Raw genomic sequence first — 21718 nt, forward strand, 5'->3', positions numbered from 1 at the left:
AACTTTAATAATGCTTATCACAGTAATCAGGTAGTTTTCCCCAAAATATTTATTAAGTACTGAACAAGAAGAATTTCAGAGCTAGGATTTTTTTTTTTTCAATTAAATAGCTAGTCCAAATTCTTAGTAAAACTAACCATATATAGATGCAAATTAGATGTCTATGGACAACTCAGAGCCAATTTCTAAAGCTCTGTTATTTCTCAACTACTTTAATCCAACAAAATGAAATGTGTTTAAGATGTATTTATTAGACTCCTTAATAAAGGTTGTGATAGAACAAAAATAAAATATAAAATATATAAATATTAAATTATTTTATGTAAATAATAAAATGATTATAGGTAATTTCTAGATTTTAAATATAGTCTTACCTTTAAACAGGCAGAAAAGCATGCTTTCATAAAACACTGTGCATTTAGGAATCAGAATCAGTTAATCTGAGACTCGATGTCCCTTATTTGTTAAATATGGAAAATAACTACACTTGGCAAACATAATAAAAATTAACTAAGATGATGATGATATAAAGCTTCTAGAACAATGCCTAAAATACTGTAGGTTTGCTCAGTCAATGTTAGTTCCCTCCTTCTACTCCACTTCTGAGTTGGTAAAAAATGTTTCATAGGATTATCTATATTCAGTTACAAAGCAAGAAACCTTCCCTCCAAGAACTTAACATTTTAAAACTCTAAACTCACATACAGAATGTTCACTCTATTGAGAATGGCTTGCCCTTTTAAACTTAAAACACTATTAGTCTTCATTCTCCAAGACCCAGATCAAATGTTACCTTTCCAAAGTCTCTTCTCTCCATGCCAAGCACAGTGGGTGGCATTCCCAAGAGCACTCTTCTCACATCTATTTTTCACAAGACTTACTGCTTTATATCTATCTATCTATCCCTCTTTTCTCACTAGGCCCTGAACTGCTCAAGAGCAAGACCTGTGTACGGTTATATTTAGGACCTCAGCATGATGTTTCATACATAATGAGGGTCTGATGTGTATGGAATGATTACACACTGTAACATACAGTTATCATAAGCACAACTGTTAATATAGCCATGCATGCTGCAGAATGAATTGGCTCTCTATAGGAAATTGAAGATTGAAGAGGAAGGAAATGATCACGTCACCTTCAAGAAGGCAATAAAAACTTTTTAAGAGTTGTATGGAGCCGGCGCCGTGGCTCAATAGGCTAATCCTCCACCTTGCGGCGCCGGCACACCGGGTTCTAGTCCCGGTTGGGGCGCCGGATTCTGTCCCGGTTGCCCCTCTTCCAGGCCAGCTCTCTGCTATGGCCAGGGAGTGCAGTGGAGGATGGCCCAGGTGCTTGGGCCCTGCACCCCATGGGAGACCAGGAAAAGCACCTGGCTCCTGGCTCCTGCCAGGATCAGCGCGGTGCGCCGGCTGCAGCGGCGGCCATTGGAGGGTGAACCAACGGCAAAGGAAGACCTTTCTCTCTGCGTCTCTCTCTCTCACTATCCACTCTGCCTGTCAAAAAAAAAAAAAAAAAAAAAAAAAAAAAAGAGTTGTATGGAAGAAATGGAAGGAAAGTACTTAGAATTCACTGAAAAGAGGGGGAAAAGGTTATTTCAGACAGATGCGATGATGTAGCTAATGGCATCACGTAAAGGGGAAAACAGAAAAAGGAAGAACACACAACTAGGTGCTTAATACTAGTCCTAAATATGAAAATCTGCACAGTCCATGGAGCAGGCCTTTGGCCTAGTGTTAAGCTTCTGATTAGCACACCCACATCCCACATAGCAGTGCCTGGGTTAAATACTCAGCTCCAGTTCCTGATTCCAGCTTGCTGCTAATGCAGACCCTGAAAGGCAGCAGTAACTGGGCTCTCACCATCCATGTGTGAGACCTGGACTGATTTCCAGCTGCTGGTTTCTATGGGTATTTGGGAATGAGCCAGCAGCTGTATTCATCCATATTCTTATTCATAGTCATACTGTCGGCTGGCGCCACGGCTAATCCTCCACCTGCGGCGCCGGCACACCGGGTTCTAGTCCTGGTTGGGGCGCCAGATTCTGTCCCGGTTGCCCCTCTTCCAGGCCAGCTCTCTGCTCTGGTCCGGGAAGGCAGTGGAGTATGGCCCAAGTCCTTGGGCCCTGCACCCGCATGGGAGACCAGGAGAAGTACCTGGCTCCTGGCTTCAGATCAGCACGGTGCACCCGCCGCAGTGCGCCGGCCCCAGTGTGCCAGTCCCAGCGGCCATTGGAGGGTGAACCAATGGTAAAGGAAGACCTCTCTCTCTTTCTCTCTCTCTCTCTCTCTCTCTCACTGTCCACTCTGCCTGTCAAAAAAAAAAAACATATTCATATTGTGTATCTCTCTCTCTCTCTCTCACACACACACACACACACACATACACCAAAGTAAAAAAAAAGATATATGCACAATCCTAATGAGTTGGGTGAGAAGTAATCACTGACTTTCACTGGTCAAATAAGGGAAGTTAACCTTGATGTAACTGGATCAGAAATCATAAAGGTCAGCCAGTGACTAATAATAGAGAAATACAGTCTGGTGATAAGTGAGGCAAGAGTAAACCTTAGCTAGAAATGGTGAACTTGATAAATATCACGTGGTGGTGGTGGGGTTGAAGTTAATCTTTATTTTCCCTGCAAATAGGAGGGCTAGTAAACATGCCATAATTATTCCAGGGTTTGTACTGGTTTTAGTAGAACCACACCATAGTCAGGAGATGCCTCTCAGCAAGCAATGATAGAATAGCAAACTGAGATGTCAGAAGAGACAGAAAAGTTTGGCATTATCTGCATCCCAGTTGTATTTGAAGAGGCATATGACTTTCCAATCATGCCTGGAGAAGAGCTGATAGTGAAAAAATTTTGAAATCGGAGGCAAGGAATGCTGGTACTTTGGCAGTCAACAAAATGAAAATGTAGACACTGCCAAAGAAAACTGTACATCCAATCTAAAATACATGCAGATGAGTAAAAGTCACTAGACTGGAAGTTGTTGAGGTATCAAGGAATAAGCAGATGGAAAAACAGTCTTCTAAATAACCTAGGATGATAATATTTTCCTGAGATATGAGAAATGAGATGAGTGACTGGAGATGTAGTTTACAACTACAAAGTCAAAATAGTCCAGTCCACCAGAAATCCAGTAGTAAAATAGGAGAAAATAAAATTAAAATGTATGGGAATCAATGAAACAAATAATGCTTCCTTGAAGATAAGGATAATCTGATCCTGTCTCATTATGGAGGAAAGGACTGAATAGAAGGTAAAGAATCAATGAGGAGGGTTTGGTGTTGTGGCATAGTGGCTTGAGCCATTGCCTGCAGTGCCAGCATTCGATAAAAGCACCGGTTCGCATCCCATCTTCTCCACTTCCCATACAGCTCCCTACTAATGGCCTGGAAAAGCAGAAGATGGCCCAAGTGCTTGGGCCCCTGCCACACATGGTGGGGACCCAGATGAAGCTCTTGGCTTCTGGCTTTGGTCTGGCCCAACCCTAGCTATTGCAGCCATTTGGGAAGTGAACAAGCAGATGGAAGATCTCTCTGTATTTACCTAACTCTGCCTTTGAAATAAATAAATAAATCATTAAAAACAGAGGAATCATTGAGGATTCACAGAATTTTTTTCACAGTAAATATATTAAAAGTCACAGGATCTTAAGCAAGATTTCCCAGCCTTCTCAATCTTGACATTTGTGACTGAATAATTATTTGTGGCAGAGGGACTGTCCTATTAATTGTAGGATGTCAAGTAATATCCCTTTTATCCACACAGGAGATACTAGTAGCATCCTCCCACAATTATGAAAAACAAAAATGTATCTAGGCATTACCAAATGTTCCCTAAGAAGTAAAATTGTCCTTCACTGAGAACTACTAAACTATATAAAATGTACAGACTTTATGAGACAGAGGAATGTTACATCCTTCCTTATTTGTCCTTAGCACAAAGTTCTTTGGATTAGATGAAGTCAAAATCAAAACATCAACAACAAGGACCATATGTGGAGAAAATATTAATTTGTAAGGATATGGTATCTGAAAAATAGAAATTTAATAAAGTCCTTAGTTTGCTTAATTATTGGCTTTACCATTATGTCTATAGCATTATGAGAGCTTAAGATAACCTTCACCTCTAGTTTCATTCTGTTTTGCACATATTTCTATGGGCAGAACCAACATAGAAATTTCAACTAATTAAGATTAGTGATCATAAGTGTGAAATAGCCTGATTGCAAGCTCCAGGCATATATACCTGTGTATTCATGACATATTTTACCCACTACATTTTTTTAAATTAATGGCTCCTTTTTCCTTCTGAGAAGGATGATAGTTAAAGCAAATGGAGCAGAATTCAAACTGTATCATCCACTTCCATATTATTTGGCACTTAAGCTCATAGTTTAGGGCTCTATTATCCATCACATGTCAATGCTAAAATAGTTTGTCACAACGCTTTCTGCAGACTAATTAAAAAAGATAGCACTTGGCTGAATATGCCATGCTTTTATAGCAGCCAATCTTTAGGCAAAGCAAGCACAGGAAGCAGCAGGAGAAGGTAGGCGGTTCTTGGCACGTCCCTAAACAAGAAACAATGCATATCGTGTACTTGTGTAACAGGAGATGATAGCATTAGTTTTTTCAAAGTGGTTTTACTTCACATAGAAGTTCACAAACAAATAGAAGGGAAGCAGGGGGGGAGGAGAGAAAGAAACTAAAAGATGAAGCAGGCAGTATCATTTGCACTATAACCTGCTCATAGCTATTTCCTACAAGGCCAACACAGAAAAGACAAAAAAGAGAATCATGCCATACACAACAGTAGTAAAGTACAGCAGGCCTTGTGGTGACCGTGAACTTACTTAATAAAGGCCAGATAGCCAAACTGCTATTTTTTTAAGAATTGCATTCATGTATCCTTAAACTCCACAGCTGCTTCACTTCTGTCTTCGTAGCTCTTTTCTAGCATGTGGTCACATAACTGCCTTACTACTTTACAGCAGTGAGTCAAAGAATTTTAACTTTTGATTATCAGTGGCACTAAAATGAACAGTCCCCGAACTCCATCTTCTCAATTATACATAAGCATAGTACAGATCTAGGACAGGTCCAACCACTACTAGTCTACAAGACCACTAAGTTTTCAAGTCAATTTAGAGCTACCCTGAGGGTTGGGCTCTTAGGCAGTATAGAAAACCATGGTTTAAAACATGAATTTTATAGTCACATTGGTCTTAAATTCCAAATTCACCAGAGCATATCCTTGGGCAAATTACTTATCTGCTCTGAGCCTTTTTCCTCACCTAAAAAAAATGATTGCTATGAGGATGAAATGAGTTAATATTGATGGGGGAGGCAATCCGCCCTGGATCCCTAAGCATCCCTGCGTGTTCTCACTGGCTAGGTGAAGACTGAAGGATGCTGATAGCATTTTACCCAAGCCATTTCCCAAGGCTTTGTTTGCAGCATGAACTTTAGAATGAGGTAATATCTCTCCATCCCAAACAAAAAAGCACACTGGTTTCTTCTCACTATAAAAGTGGCAAATTCTCCAAACTCAGTGTTCCTCTTCTGTAATGCAGCTCATTAGATGAGCATCATCCTGGTCCATCCCATGAGGCTTTAGATAACAGTGAACCCACACATGGCATGCTGACATTCTGGCTACTGCTTTTGCAAGAATAATAAACTGTCTTCTGTCTCTGATTCAGACAGGGCCTTTTGTAATCATCATGAAACAGTTACAGGTGGGTAAGTAGAGCAATACTCTAAACCTTATACAATTCTTGACAAATATATGTGAAACACTTAGAATATGATGCTGTATATTATTGAAAATAAGTCCTGAGTAGGCTTCTGTACTGCACTTGGTCACTGAACTAAGGCAAATTATCCAGGGATCAGGATGACCTAGAGTGGAGCCAGAACTCTCTAGGGCTCAGTGCACTGCCCTATGTACAATGCCTGGCTAAAAGAATACTGATTTCGCCTTCACTGGGTGTGGTTAACTCAGACTCCAGAAACTGAACAATAAAATCGACCGGGATATCCACTCCTTAGCGTTCAGTCTTAAATAATCACGTTTCATAATTCCAACCTTTCACCTAACTACAATCCAGATGTCAAGTAATTATGTTAGGGCAGACTCATTATAGCTCTCAATAACCTTTGACTCATGATATGGCAAAGCTGAATGGAACCTTGCATGTCATCTATTTCAACTCCATTGTTTCACAGAATAAACTGACACTGAGAAAAGATAAACTATCCAGAGCTACATTTTTAAAAAGTAGTCAGCTTGGGCCAGTGCCGTGGCTCACTTGTTTAATCCTCCGCCTGCGGCACCAGCATCCCATATGGGCGTCAGGTTCTAGTCCCGGTTGCTCCTCTTCTAGTCCATCTCTCTGCTGTGGCCTGGGAAGGAAGTAGAGGATGGCCCAGGTGCTTGGGCCCTGCACCCGCATGGGAGACCAGGAGGAAGCACCTGGCTCCTGGCTTCGGACTGGTGTAGCTCCGGCCATAGCGGCCATTCGGGGGGTGAACCAACGGCGAAAAGGAAGACCTTTCTCTCTGTGTCTCTCTCTCACTGTCTAACTCTGCCTGTCAAATTAAAAAAAAAAAAAAAGTAGTCAGCTTATTTCTATATAGATAGACAGAAAACAAAAAATTTCTAGGAAAAGATTTAAAGGGCCAGTGCATAGCCCAGTAGGTTAAGCCACTGCCTATGATGCCAGCATTCCACATGAATGGTGGTTCAAGTCCCGGCTGCTCTACTTTGAATCCAGCTCTCTGCTAATGCCCCGGGGAAAGCAGCAGAAAATGGCCGAAGTACTTGGGTTCCTGCCACCCACTTAAGAGACCCAGATGGAGTTCCAGGCTCCTGGCTTTGGCCTGTTCCAGCAATGGCAGTTGCAGCCATCTGGGGAGTGAACCAGCAGATGGAAATCTCCCTCTGTCCCTCCCTCCCTCTCTCTCTCTAATAAATCATTTTAAAAACTTAAAAAACGATGTAATAGGATCAAATATCCTGCTTAGCTTATTTCAACTCTGATTATAATATTAAATACCACTAGAGTCTATAAAATACAACATGTGGCCTTAAAAATGCAAATTGGTGGTGCTAATATCAGAATGCAGTTTCTACAAATTCATGGCAATATGGTGGGTGATAAGTATGGATGGGAAATGCTTTTTAATAAATCTCTGTCATTTTCAGTGACTGATTTACCAGCCAAAGGCCATCCTTCTACAAATTATTTCTGTGGTCAGACAATAGGCTACACCATTGATAATATTCACTGAAACCACCAAAAATGACAAGGAATAAGATGACCTTCAGAGTTACAGACGTGCGAGTGATAACAGATTATTTAAAGAAGAGGAAAGCAGTTGAACATGTGACGTCCCATAGCTGGATTCACAATCAGCTACAACAGAACTGGTAGGAAAAGTGTGGAAATCTGGCTCCAGAGCCCTGCCCAATTCTTACGTTAAAGTGTAACTAATACCCCAATTTTATTTCACACAGTGATATTACCAGTAAACTTTAGTATCTGGTCTCAGGCTGCCTTGGTGCATATAAAAATAGGGGATTTGAATTTCAGAGATACTCCTAAGACCCTCTAAAAATGGTTTGATGAAGCAACTACAGGCTGTACTGAAGAAAACCAAGAATTTTTACATGAAAAAATATGGGCAAGCCCTGCTTTAGTAAAACAAATACATGAAAATTCAAAGCACCTACATGGATAAAGTCCAGGCCATTTTATTTTTTGCGTCATAAACTTATTCTTCCCTTTAATAGCTTGTTTAAAGACCATTAGCTACTCAACCAAAAGGGGAGAAATGTAAGCTAATGTAGTGCCGATGAAAAACAAGCTGTGAGGGCAGCCTAAGAAAAGGTTATTTTCACTCACAGATGTTTTATGGACACACTGACTCTTCTGGAAAATATTGATTTTGTAATGTGAGGTACCAGACTGTGGAGCATTTGTTTTTAAACATTTATTTATTTATTTGAAAGGCAGAGTTACAGAGACAGGGAGAGAGAGAGATGTCTTCCATCTGCTGGTTCACTCACAAAATGGCCGCAACGGTTGAAGCTAGGCAGATCCAAAGCCAGGACCAAAAGCTTCTTCCGGGTCTCCCATGTGGGTGCAGGGGCCCAAGCACTTGGGCCATCTTCTACTGCTTTCCCAGGCCATGGCAGAGAGCTGGATCAGAAGTAGAACAGCTGCTGGCACTGCAGGCAGCGGCTTTACCCACTATGCCACAGCATTGGCCCCTGAGGAGCATATTATCAAAGTAAAAGCCTCTGCCAAGTTTATTTTAACCCATATTAACTTTCTATATATTCTTGCCTTGTATTATGGGTGATGCAAATGAAAATAAAGTTAGGACACAAGCTTCCAAAATGCAGGCTTATCCACACAATCTGTAACTATGTGAAGCTCTGTGAAACAATAATGTCAAAGAATTACTCGGGGACTCGCACTGTGGCGCAGCGGGTTAAAGCTCCCGTCTGCAGCACTAGCATTGACATGGGTACTGGTTCAAGTTCCAGCTGCTCCACTTCTGGAGCTAAACTGCTGTCCAGCCCCCTGTTAATGAACCTGGGGAAGCAGTGGAGAATGACCCAAATCCTTGGGCCCATGCTCCCACTTGGGAGACCCACAAGAAGCTCATGGCTCCTAGCTTCGGATCAGCTCATCTCCAGCCACTGCAGCCATTTGGAAAGTGAACCAGCCGACAGAAGATTTCGTTCCCTTTCACTTTCACTTTATCTCTCTCTCTCTCTCTCCCCCCACCCCTTTATAACTCTGTCTTTCCAATAAATAAATAAATATTTAAAAAGAATTACTGGGAGAAATGCAGAAAGGGAAGAGTCTTAAGATACAGAATGTGCTCAATATATTGAACCTCTAGCCTAGTCCCTCAAGGACACAGGCATCAAGATTTGAGGATTTCAATAATTCAAAAGCAAATGTAGTCAGGTTTGGGACACTATATATTTTTTGACAGGCAGAGTGGACAGTGAGAGAGAGATACAGAGAGAAAGGTCTTCCTTTGCTGTTGGTTCACCCCCCTAATGGCCGCTGCGGCCAGCACACCGCGCCGATCTGAAGCCAGGAGCCAGATGCTTCCTCCTGGTCTCCCATGGGGGTGCAGGGCCCAAGGACTTGGGCCATCCTCCACTGCACTCCCAGGCCACAGCAGAGAGCTGGACTGGAAGAGGAGCAACCCGGACAGAATCCGGCACCCCGACCAGGACTAGAACCCGGGGTGCCGGTGCCTTAGGTGGAAGATTAGCCTATTGAGCCACGGCGCCAGTCTTGGGACACTATATTAACAGATATTCACTTTATATTCTTTTTGCAAAATATATGACATGAAAAATTCCTATCCTAAATGAGACATTAAACCACGTGCTGTGCCTTGTTGAATTTCCTATCAGGTATGAGAATAATAAAACCCATCAAGTTTTAGATGCAGTAGCTAGCCCATGTGGGATCTCTATGTGAAAAAACAGTAAAGGTAGCCCCAGGAAGATAGTACTGTGACTGAAACATGATTTGGTAAATGGTTGAGCAGTGCCCAAACACACATAATAGCCTTGGGCTCCATCATAAAACATGTTATTAAAGTTTGAAATATAAGTGTACAGCCTATACAAGGACATGCTATGTACATAGAGAATCTTCCTAAATAGCTCCAGACACCATAATATGCTATTAAGCATTTAAGATTTTACCAGCAATTGATTTCAAAACACATAAAACAACTCTGTAGCTCCGGCCCCCCACCCGCTGAGCAAAACAAGGAGAAAATGTTAGCTGTCCAGCCCATACAATTATCATTCATCTGTCTGATTTGAGGAAAATCATCCACCTGATTGGGTAGTAAATGGTCAGTCAAGAAGTTGCAGAAATAGATTACTAGTCTAAATCTACTTGAGTCCAGAGAATTAGAGAAACTATATGCCTCTTACCTTCTAGCACAATGACAGCACTAAATTGCTGTCTGGAAAGTAGTGGTTACACAATTTCTTTAGTAAACCTGCGTTAGACTCTAGGCCATTTGCCCAACTCCATTTCTCATACTTACCCACTCCACCCATCCACAGATACGTCATCTCATTAGGGTAACCTGGTTTTCAATTTTAATCCCACAAATATCTAAATAAGGAAACCTAATAGTCCAGGGCCCTTTGTAAAGGTCTGTTCATAAAATTATACAGATTCTGTAATCTAGAGTATATCAAACTGGCTAAAACACAGCCAGATTCCTCAAGCACCAAATTGGCATTTGCTTTGAAATAAAACTAGAACTAGCAACATAAAACTTAGTTGTTGTGTGTGAGTATATCAAAGAGTTATATGAAGCCTTTATCTAGAGAACTCAAGAACATTTTTTCCGCTGTTCAACTATCTACAACATTTCCCTGGAAGAAAAATTCTTACACATAAACCCCACCCCATTTCACAAATCGCAAAATAATGAACGAGTGATTACCCAACCAGTCATTGAAGCCAAAAGGCTTAATTTGGTTTATTTTCTATGGTACAGAGTAGCTGTTCCAAGGAGTCTACACACACTTGTATAGTCAACTTTCCCAGACACTTCTACAGTATTAAAGACAAAATCAACTTAATTTGAGTTGATGCTTTATAATAGCATTTAATGTGAAGTAACTTTGAGCAAGATTTTACCATTAATTTAAAGCCATATTTATTTGACTAGTTCAGTGGCATATACATTAATTTGGCACACAATGGATTAAAAATCTATTTTAAGGCAATCGGGAATAGCTGATTATGGACTGTTAGATGACATCGAGAATATGTTAATTTTCCATAATGGGACAGAGGAATGGCACTTACATTTTTTTAAGTGAGTAATTTTTACAGGTGCACACTGAAGTAAGTAGAAGGAAAATGCATGATATCTGGGATTTGTACTAAAATCTTTCAGCAAAGAAAAAAATAAGAATGGATGAAATAAATGTCGTAAAATCCAGATAACTGTTCTAACTAGGTAATAAGTATACATGGTGGTTCATCATACAATCCTGTCTACTTGAAATTTTTTCTAAAGTTTCTCAATCTTATTAACTGCTCCATATTATAAAGTAAAAAATTTATTACTTTTAGCTCAAAAAGAGACAACCAAAGGGTAATTTAACATTCCTCACAATTTTGAGCAGATCTTTATCAAAATATGTGGCTATTTGCCACAGAACAACAAGCTTTAAAAAAAAAAATAGACTATACCCAGTCTCTTCTTCCCTGGCTGAACACCAGAATTGGCAGGTGAGTGAGTCTATGGCAACTGGGAATAATTTCTTCCTAATCACATCGTAGGTTCCTACCTATGCCTGCCTGAGTAGCTACCCAGAAGCTTATCATCTGCGCACCATTGTACAGATCCCTATCAGAAGGAAAGACTGGTGGCTAACGTGTAGGTCTGTATCTGGTAGCAATGCAGTTTACCTTCCCTAAAGCAATACAGTTAAACTGTCATTAAGCCAAAGCTTGCATAAATGGTATTTAGTAGGAATTTGGTTTTCTACATTCTTTCTTTTTTTTTTCTTTTAAGATTTCTTTATTTATTTGAAAGGCAGAGTTACAGATAAGCAGAGGCAGAGAGAGAAAGATCTTCCATCTGCTGGTTCACTCCCCAGTTGGCCACAATGGCAGAGGTGGGCTGATCCAAAGCCAGGAGCCAGGAGCTTCTTCCCAGTCTCCCACATGGGTGCAGAGGCCCAAGGACTTAGGCCTTCTACTGCTTTCCCAAGCCATAGCAGAGAGCTGGATCAGAAGCAGAGCAGCCAGGACTCAAACCGGCGCCCATATGGGATGCCAACACTATAGGCAGCAGCTTTACCTGCTATGCCACAGCACCGTCCCCCTCTATATTCTTTCACAGGAAAGATATCAATACATTTCCCTCAGGCTACCTCACACAAAGCAAGCAAGTACCAGGATCCAGTTGAGTGTCTTTTAAGCTACAACTAGAGCATATCACTTAAACTAAAGCAAATTCAGTCTGATCAGGTAAACAAGCTTAAATTAATTTATTTCTATTGCTGACATTCACACTACATATAAATGTGAAAACAGATCTCAATATTTCTTCACATGCATCAATTTTGACCTGTCTTCTAGAATGAATGCCCTCTACATGATGCCCACTTGGACATCAAATAACTTATAAGTTATTCAGCTATGACCTTAGTATCTTCAGTCTTAAGAAAAAATAAAGTATGAAACACCACAAATCTTGCAGAAGGAACTGGTCTCTTCGGCACGGCCGACTGAATACAAGAATGGGGGAAAGTTGAGTCTTTAATAATCATCCATGCAGTGCTTATGATACCCAATATTGAACCAGATATGCTGACTCATATAAATTAGCATATATTATGTATGTACTATTTTCAGAGCATCCTGTTATTTACACAGCTCTTTGAGGCCAGGTTGGAAAAGAATATGCTTTCAATTCAATGACATGTGCTACTGCCAAAGCACTTAGTACTTGGAGTGAAATCTAGGTGGATTATAATGATAATTGTTCCAAAAAAGAACAAAAGAAGAGTGAGATTGAATAACTTTCTTAGTTTCAGAATCCCTGAAGCATAATGACTCAGGGCTATAGATAACTTTTATAATAGCTTTTAAATTTATTAACTTTTTTCTAAGTCAGTTCCCTTAACATTTCAATGACTCAGTTTCCATATTTGTACAACAGCAGTAAGCTGCCTGACAAGGCAGAATGTCATAGATATCAAATGGAAGCCTTCTTAACAAAAATTTTAAATGACTCAAATTGATAAACTGGAAGAAAAGGGTAGCTTGGTTCTTAAAAATATTGGAGGGGCCAGTGCTGTGGCATTGCGGGTAAAGCCACTGCCTGCAGTGCCAGCATCCCATATGGGCGTTGGTTCGAGTCCTGGCTGCTTCCCCTTCCAGTCCAGCTCTCTGCTGTGACCTGGGAAAGTAGTAGATGATGTTCCAAGTCCTTGGGCCCTTGCACATGCTTGGGAGACCCGGAAGAAGCTCCTGGTTCCTGGCTTTGGATTAGCCCAGTTATAGCCGTTGTGGCCGTTATAAGAGTGAACCAGCAGATGGAAGACTTTCTCTCTCTCTCTCTCTCTCTCTCTGCCCCTCTGTAACTCTGCCTTTCAGATAAACAAATAAATCTTAAAAAAAAAAAAAGACCAAGAAGCTTGGTTGTAAAACAAAAAAAAGTAGAAAAAAGTTAAATGTACATGTTATATTCATTCAGTAGAATTACTAGTAAAAGAGAATATATCATCACTCAGATGGATGAATGCACCGAGGAGAGAATAGGCACTCAATCAGCGGCCAGTGTTATGGCCTAGCAGGTAGGGCCACTGCCTGCAGTGCCAGCATCCCATGTGGGTATGTCCTGGCTGCTCCACTTCCAATACAGCTCTCTGCTGTAGCCTGGGAGAAAGGTAGAAGATGGCCAGGGACCTTGGGCCCCAGCACCCATGTGGGGGATCCGGAGGAGTCTCCTTGCTCCTGGCTTTGGATCAGCAAAGCTCCAGCCATTGCAGCTGGTTAGGGAGTGAACAGTGGATGGAGGAGCATGCTGTCTCTCTCTCTCTCTCTCTGCCTCTCCTTCTCTCTCTGTGTAACTCCAACTTTCAAATAAATAGGTAAATCTTAAAAAAAAAAAAAAACTAAGCTACTCTTAAAAAAAATGAATCAATCAACATATAACCATATTCCTTACTTCACACAATATTGTTACAGCTATAGATTGCAGGGAAGCCATTAGACGGGTTCAACCACAATCACACTTGATCCAGGTAAATTCTCTATTTTGATAATATAGAATTTCGCAAAAATTTTCTCATTCATTACTATATTTCATCTAAACCACTGTGTGTAACAACTCAGGTAGCTTTAACTACAACTAATAGAAATTAATCAAAGGACTCAAACTTCTGGTGTTAAATACTCATCAGAGATTAGGAGCAAATAAAAGATAGAAGGAACAGGCACCAGAACCCAAGTCCCTCAGCTCTCCAATCCATGTTCTTTGGCCAATAAGCTGAAGTCACCTATTCATAACAGTGAAATGTTACTTGGCTCATCCATTTTGGTATTGTTTCTATGCATGGAAGTTCCTGCCCTGATATCCCAAGAATTCAAACAAACAAGAGGAACAGGTGACTTCTCATGGCCCTGAAGAAGCTTTCTGATTTTCAGAAGTAGAGAAAAGACACAGAGGGATGTATAGATAGGTCATTTGAAGGAATCTATCTACACTAAGAAAAGATATGACACATCAAAGTAAATATTTTAAAAGCCTATTTCCAACAATAAATGCTCTTGGAATGCCTGGTCCATAGGGGGAAAAAAAAAACTCCAGCTAATAATTCATTTACTGAGTTGTGGACCTAAGCACTAGCCTGCCAGGTTTTCAAGAATAAGCACAAACTGGGACTCTTGCCCAGAAGCACTTTAAAATCTCTGTAGAGACAAGATCAGTATATGATGTTATAAATCAAAATAGTTGAGTTCAGAAGAAGGAAGAGTATGCTGAGGTAGTCAGTGAAGCTTTAGTGGAAGAAAGAACACTGAGGTATGAGCTAGGCTGTCAAGACAGGGGTGAGATTTCTCAGAGAAACAAGGTGGAACATTCAGATTTGGTGAGGAGGTGCAGGGTATGTGGCAGGAAAGAAAGACAATAGAGGTAGCAGGAGGAAACTGAGGCACATAGTGCTGTACCTAATAAACTGAGAAACTGGTAATGGATGAGTAGATGAGCTGAATTGGAATCCAAGTCTCTATGTCTAAACATTAAGCACTTCTACACTACTCTGCTACTCCTAACTGGTCTTCCTGCCTCCCGCCTGGCACCTTTCTCCAAGAAATATTCCACAGTTCTGTGGTTCTTTCTGAAACACAAATCTAGTCAGGTAACATTTCCATTTTTAGTCTCTTCAATGAGTTACTCTGATTTCCAGAAAGAAGTACAAACTCTAATGTGGCACATAAAAGTGTACTACGATCTAGACCCAGTCTCTTTTCTAGCAGGTACACCATATATACATACAGGGACTTCCAAAAGTTTATGAAAAATGGAATTAAAAGATAGCTTTATTTTGGTAGAAAGCATTTTGAAATCCATGCATTTTTTTCATAATCTATATTTTACATGAATTTTTTGAATATCCCTCATACCTTTTATTTCAGCCCCAAACACATCTACCTGATCTTTTTTTTTTTTTTTTGAAAATTTTAATTATTTTATTTGAGAGTTAGACTTACAGACAGTGAGAGGGACAGACAGAAAGGTCTTCCTTCCTCTGGTTTACTCCCCAAATGGCCACAATGGCCGGAACTGTGCTGATCCAAAGCTAGGAGCCAGGTGCCTCTTCCCGGTCTCCCATGAGGATGCAGAGGCCCAAGGACTTGGGCCATCTTCTACTGCTTTCCCAGGCCATAGCAGAGAGCTGGACTGGAAGTGGAACAGCCGGGACTAGATGGGATGCCAGCGCCACAGGCGAAGGATTAACCTACTGTGCCACAGCGCAGGGCCCATCTACCTGATCTTAATTAGGCATGATCCCATATCTATCTACCTTTGTATACAAATGTGTTTTCCTCCCCTCCAATTAAAGCCCTATTCTTCAAGTTTCAGTTCCAATGTCAACAACTATGATAAGCCTTTCCTTACCATGCTCAAGCATCCAAGTCAATTTCAATGCCTATGATTTAATAGATCCCTCTTCTGAATATTCCTGCAGTAAACTATCACATTGTTTTTAATCATTAATTAACTTCTCTGTCTCACTAGACTATGAGCATCTTTATATCTCCAATCCTTGGAATAGTGGCTACACATAGTAAGTTGTCAGTAAAAGTGTGATGCATAAGTGCAGTAACTTCCCATGTTTTATTCAAAATAAAGACATTTATTATGTTATAAAAAAATTACCAAACAGGAATTAATATCATAACCAGAAAATTAACTTGTGTCAAGTTACTAATTTGACTCTACTCTAAAAATCTAAAGGCTTTAGATATTATACACAAATATAAATTACAAAAGCAAAAACATCAAATGTTATCAAGCCACTCTATACCATCGTGTGTGTGTGTGTGTGTGTGTGTGTGTGTCGTAGTGTTAGTTTTACCTTAACACTGATCTCTCTTAACGGTTAAGTCACTGTCTTAAATATGTGGAATTGAGTATGTACCTCCTTCATAACACTTCTGTGGCTCTAACACTCGATTTTACAAAATACACTCCTTAGTTGACATAAAATTACTAATTACACTAAGATCCATGCTGTATGATGGCATGCTACAATCTGATCCTAACCAGTTACATAAAATCCTAAACTCTACTATCAATGCATTATTCAAAATGTATTGAGTCCAGAACACGACTGCCTCCCTTAAAAACAATAAAAATAAAGGCTCATTATAAAGTTGTTTATATGAAGAAAACTGAAGTGAATTCTACTAAATGTTGATTTGATTTAAACAGATGTCATGACAGTCCAGACATGCCACTCTGAAAATTTTTCACTAATACCCATAAAAAGGTGAGGATATAAATGAAAAGAGATCCTCTCTATAGAAAAATGTCTTCCACCTCCAGTCTTCCAGAACCATGAGGACCTAGAGGTAAACAACTGAATCACAAGCCTTATACGTTAAGCACCCACTATAAGACAACTGAGTTAATTTTTCTACCTAGAAAAACTAAAGCAGAAACTTTAGTCTCAGCTAACACTGGGTAAACATTGTGTAGTTAATTTCTTTTTACTCCCAGAGGAATTGCCTTCACTTCCAATAACCCTTGTGGTCACTGTGATTCCCCTCTCCCTTCATCACACAACTCCCTCCTCTCCACTACCTTACAGAGTGGAATCAACTGCTGTTTCCTTTACTATCTTTCATAATGCAATAGTTCTTATCCTTCTACAGGTGATGGATGCCTTTAAGACACTGATAAAGCGCTGCCGCTGTGGTGTGACAGGTAAAGCCGCCACCTGCAGTGCCCGCATCCCATATGGGCACCGCCACTTCAAGTCCTGGCTGCTCCACTTCTGATCCAGCTCTCTGCTATGGCCTGGGAAAGCAGTAGAAGATGGCCCAAGTCCTTGAGCCCCTGCAACTGCATGGGAAACCCGGAGGAAGGTCCTGGCTGCAGATCAGTGCGGCTCCAGCCATTGCAGTGATCTGGGGAGTGAACCAGCAGATGGAAGACCCCTCCCTCCCTCCCTTCCTCCCTCTCTGCCTCTCCGCCTCTGCCTCTGCCTCTCTGGAACTCTGCCTCTCAAATAAATAAAATCTTTAAAATAAAAAAAAACTGATAAAAGTTATGTGGATCAGAAAAATGAACATACCCACATATACTCATTTCATACAATTAAGAGTTTAAAAACCCCAAATCTAGCTGATGGAAGATCTCTCTGTCCCTCCCTCCCTCTACTTTTTATATAAAAATAAAATTTTAAAGAGAACTCATATCCTCTCAATCACCTACACAAAAAATTCCTATTTTCATAAAGATTCTCTTTTATAATTCCATACCACAACTTTTTTACACACACACACACACACAAAGAATAATTACCATGACTGTTAACATAATACTCAACATACTAAAAATTAGCCTAGGTAAAGCTTTATCTTACTTCTCAAACTTTAAAGATCCAAGACGAACTCTGTCCTAAAAAGTTTACCAAGTCTTACTGATATAGTCAACTTGCTTGCCTTAAAATGTGTTGCAATGGCTTCCTAAATCTGTTATTATCAACACTAACACATCTGCTTATAAAATTACATAAGGCTCAAATATTATGTTGAGCAAAACAGAAAAACCATGTTGTTCTTATCAAATGCTCAGATTCAAATGTCTTCTAATATAACAAGCTATGTTCAACATGGAACAGAGAAGTTAGCTAGGATCTGTAAGTGATACTATCTTATAACTATCCAGTTACCTTGTCAAAGCAAGTAAAACATAAAAGATGCAACAGGACAAATGGCCACAGGGAAGGGAAGAATTTAATCAAGGTGTTATTACTAACAGAGATAAACGCTTTTTCTGGAGAGCGTACTTCTTAAGTGGGACATTCTTGCTAGATTTGCTAAACGATTCATGGAAACTTTCAGTTAATTTTCATTTTTACTTAAACTTTGAATCACTGACTAAACCACAGTTTTGTACTGGATCCAAGAAGAAAAGGAAATACAATCACTCTTTCACCACAAACTGATAAATTTCAAAATCACACCACCAGAATTTTAAAATATGTTAAACTCTGGTGAGACACTCATAAAACTCAAGTTTTATGCAGTGCAAGCACCCGTTCAACCCATTAACCCTCTGCCAGTATAGACAAGTCACAAAGAGCCCATGACTCAGTTTCTTTATTTCTAAAGTCTAGGATAACAGGACACATCAAGTTGGCAAGTTCTCAATTTGCCTCAAGTTAGGGTGTAATTGATGAAACGTTAAACTAGGACATTTTTAATCTATCTTACAAGGTCCCTTGCCACATAATGGAAGACCGCGTATTTCTTAAAGTGACAGTACTTTGATCACTGTTTTCCAACATAAACAGTCCATAATTGAAAGGTAAATGGAAAACGAAGACAACAATCCTATGGCCAGAAACCATAGGAAACAACTTTTGACATATAAGGGCACTTCAAAAATATGTGGAAAAATGGAATTAAAAGATAAATCTACCTTGGTGCAAAAAAAAAAAAAAAAAAAAACTGAACTCTATGCATAGTTTTTGCATAACACACGTTTTCTATGAACTCTTTGAAAACCCCCTCATATGTCACCATGTCCTTCATAATCAAGTTGCTGGTGAAAAGTGAAATCTAGACATGCAACATGTGGCTCGTGCTTCGGCTCAAGACTAACAATCTTCAGTTCCAAGGAGTATTTGCTGAGTTCGTGCAAGAGAACCATTGGCCCTCATATCACTCAAATTAGAAAGTTTACAAAAAAAAAAAAAAAAAAAAAAAAGAGGAACCCTTGTAACTGTCGCGCTGAGGAAACTCCAGTATTTCCCAATGCTATAGCAGGCCCCATCGATTTCATTCCCCCTGCACACTCAGTGGCAGGAAATGGACCCCTGCCACTGGTTCACACTGTCAGCAGGGTGAGCCTTGCAGTTTGCCTACTGCTTTTGAACGTTTTTAATCAGCGAAGTGGAAGGACCGTGCGACTATGCCTATCACACTCACAGGACAGTCGGTGGTACCTCCCCAGGCTCCAAACTCCCACGCGTCCCCCCCCCCCCCCACACACACACACTCCCAAAGAAATGTTTCTTAAGAGAGCACATGGAGAGAGGCGAGGCGGGGGAAACGCACGTAGGCGCCTCTTCCTTAGGCTTCTGGTAAAGTAGAAAGACTGGGGGCCTACGCTGTGTTTCCCTTGATTTACCAGGCTGTGGGTGGGCTCCCAAGTTTGTGGACTGAAGAGGAGGGAGGATCCCCTAGCCCAGACCCTAAGTGTTAGGAGCAACAGCAACTGACAAGAGGCGGGAGGGAAATGGAATGGCGCAAAGAGGGTTCCTGCCCCACAAGTTGGACAAACAGCCGCCCTACCCCGCTACTCGGGATCTCCCCAAGTTGGGGTGGGGCCTTTCTCCTTCCCGCACTGCCTCCGGGGCTGACCAGAGCGAGAAATGGGTTAAGTGAAGAAGGGGGTGCTCTTCCGCCCCCGCGCCGACTCCGCGCCTCGGCGTGGCCACTCCTTTAGCGGCTCCCCGAGTTGCACAGCGAGGTCGCGGTCACACTTGGGAAGGGGCCCCGGGTCCCCCCGTGCTCAACGGCAGGAGGAGTCCGGGGCTCTCCCAGTCCCCAAGGCCGGCGGGGGCTGCGGGAGCACTCACCAATTTGGGTTTGTTTTTCGTTTCCTCTTCGTTGGCGGCCCGGTTGCCCGTGCTCCGCTTGTTGCTCCGGGCCCCGCCGGCTTCCTCGCTGCCGCCTACCGCTCCCGACGCCGACGCCCCGGGCTGCTCCATCTTTCTCCGGCCCTGTCACCTGTGCCCTGTCACCCCCTCCTCTCCCCAACTGCGGAAGCCCCTCGGGGCGCTCGCGCTGCCCCGCGCCGATTGGGTAGCACCTCTTCCCGAGAGGTTGTGCGGCTGCTCAGGGAGCTGCCGAGTTCAGGCCCCCGGGGCTTCGGCTCCCAGGCACCCCAGACGCAACCACGCCGCGGCCGCCACTACTGGGCGCTGGGGCCAGCCCTGCCCCTAAGCAGCTGCAATACCACGGTCGCCGCCGCCGCCGCCCTCAGGGCGGTGTTTAGCACGGAGGGAACGTGGGTGCCTATCTCTTTAAGAGGGCCTCACCACACGTGATTCATCAAAGTGCCCGCAGTCGGCCGCCCGGGCGGGCGCCTAAAGCTGCTTCCTAGTCGTACTCGCCTTGGAGTGGCCCCCGCTACTGAGCATGCCCGGCGCGGCGACCGGCGCCTAACAGAAGACTCTCAGCCGCCGTGAAGCACTGATTTCACTTCCTACTAGCCTCGCGTGCAATGGGAGGGAACTCAAGAAAGAGAGGGGTAGCCCATTTTAGAGGTGGGGAAACTGAGACTCGGGAAAACTAGGGTTGAGTTTCACTGGCGACTGGAGTCTCAGCTTTCCACTAGTGTAGGCCGAAGTACCTTGCCTAGCAGAGGCCTCTCCAGGGGTGTGGTCTGGCTATATCCTGTGGGAAGGTTTAATTAGCAAGGCAACTGGCACCCCATAGCAAAACCACGGGGAGCGCTGATTAATTGCCTAGACAGACTGTATGGGTCAAAGTGGAAAGAGTGGGTGCTTGCTGTTGCCATGATTGCGTGGTGACTGAAGAAATACAGTCGTTCCTTTATTCCCATGCTGCCTGGTAGCTAAAGCAGCGGGCACCCTTTCGTTAATCCCTAAGGAGTTATTAAGCTCTTTAACCAAAGCACCTAACTGGAGCTAACAGTTGGACTGAGTGCTATCTCCACTTTCCCGAACTAGTTTAGGTTGCGGATTGTTGTGGGGGCTGAATAAGATCATGTGTGCCAAAGCTTTATTTAAAATATAAGTCCCTTGACAAATGCTTGGTGTTTTTATGCTGCAGCAGTAGGGCCCTGAATGCATAGTTTTAGTCCTTGAGGTGCACCTAGTATTTTGGCCTCAGGAAGAGGCATACTATTTTAGAGCTCTTCCATCCTATTTAAACGGGGCCCCTTAAAAACAAAAGTTCCACACTGAGAACCTGAGAGGGTCAGGGCAGGACTTGAATGAACCATCAGCAAAGAATAAAAGCGCACATGCTGGAGAAGCTGGCTGCGTTGTAAATTTAGATGCTGAGTCTATCGACATGCCTACATGCCTGTTATGGAAGGTATCTTCAGGCTGTGACTCCTTTTCCTCTGCAGCCTAAATTTACTGTGCGTTAGGAAAAAAAAATCTGCTCATTATACGGATTTGCTGCGGTGACTCAGTTGGACAGCAGAGTGAACAGAACATTAGATATGGAAAACAGTTTTAATCCCAGTTTTGTCAAAGTCCTTAATTGTCTTCTCAATCATGCAGGTGTGCATTCTCCTACGGAGATAAACTACCCGAGGACAGCAGAGAAGGGGAATACTTGCTTCCAGACAGGGTAGACAAGGAGCCCCAAGGTAACTTTTCACTGTTGAAGTTCCTGTTTGACTTAAAGTTTGA

At 42.0% G+C, this 21718-nt stretch overlaps 1 protein-coding gene and 1 long non-coding RNA gene across 8 annotated transcripts in view; one reads left to right on the forward strand and one right to left on the reverse strand.

Moving 5' to 3' along the window:
- DIAPH2 (diaphanous related formin 2) overlaps nt 1–20533 on the reverse strand; it is a 947972-nt gene extending 927439 nt beyond the window's left edge. For all 4 annotated transcript variants that reach the window (XM_051827761.3, XM_089323876.1, XM_089323878.1 and 1 more), the window contains exon 1: nt 19910–20533. In XM_051827761.3, coding sequence (XP_051683721.1) covers nt 19910–20041 — 132 coding nt within the window. In that variant the 5' untranslated portion in view covers nt 20042–20533. The remainder of the gene's footprint in view (nt 1–19909) is intronic.
- The window catches only part of LOC138847519 (uncharacterized), a 33763-nt gene continuing 31371 nt past the window's right edge, over nt 19327–21718 (forward strand). Inside the window, exons 1-2 of one of the 4 annotated variants that reach the window (XR_016227728.1) lie at nt 19327–19411; nt 21587–21675. This is a non-coding gene — a long non-coding RNA (uncharacterized LOC138847519). Of the gene's footprint in view, nt 19412–20451; nt 20600–21586; nt 21676–21718 lie in introns of those variants that run through there. The other 3 variants (XR_016227729.1, XR_016227730.1, XR_011385364.2) reach the window with 3 other exon arrangements.

The sequence above is a fragment of the Oryctolagus cuniculus genome, chromosome X (genome assembly GCF_051225735.1).
Source record: "Oryctolagus cuniculus isolate XC-2025 breed Fujian yellow rabbit chromosome X, ASM5122573v1, whole genome shotgun sequence".
NCBI lineage: Eukaryota > Metazoa > Chordata > Mammalia > Lagomorpha > Leporidae > Oryctolagus > Oryctolagus cuniculus.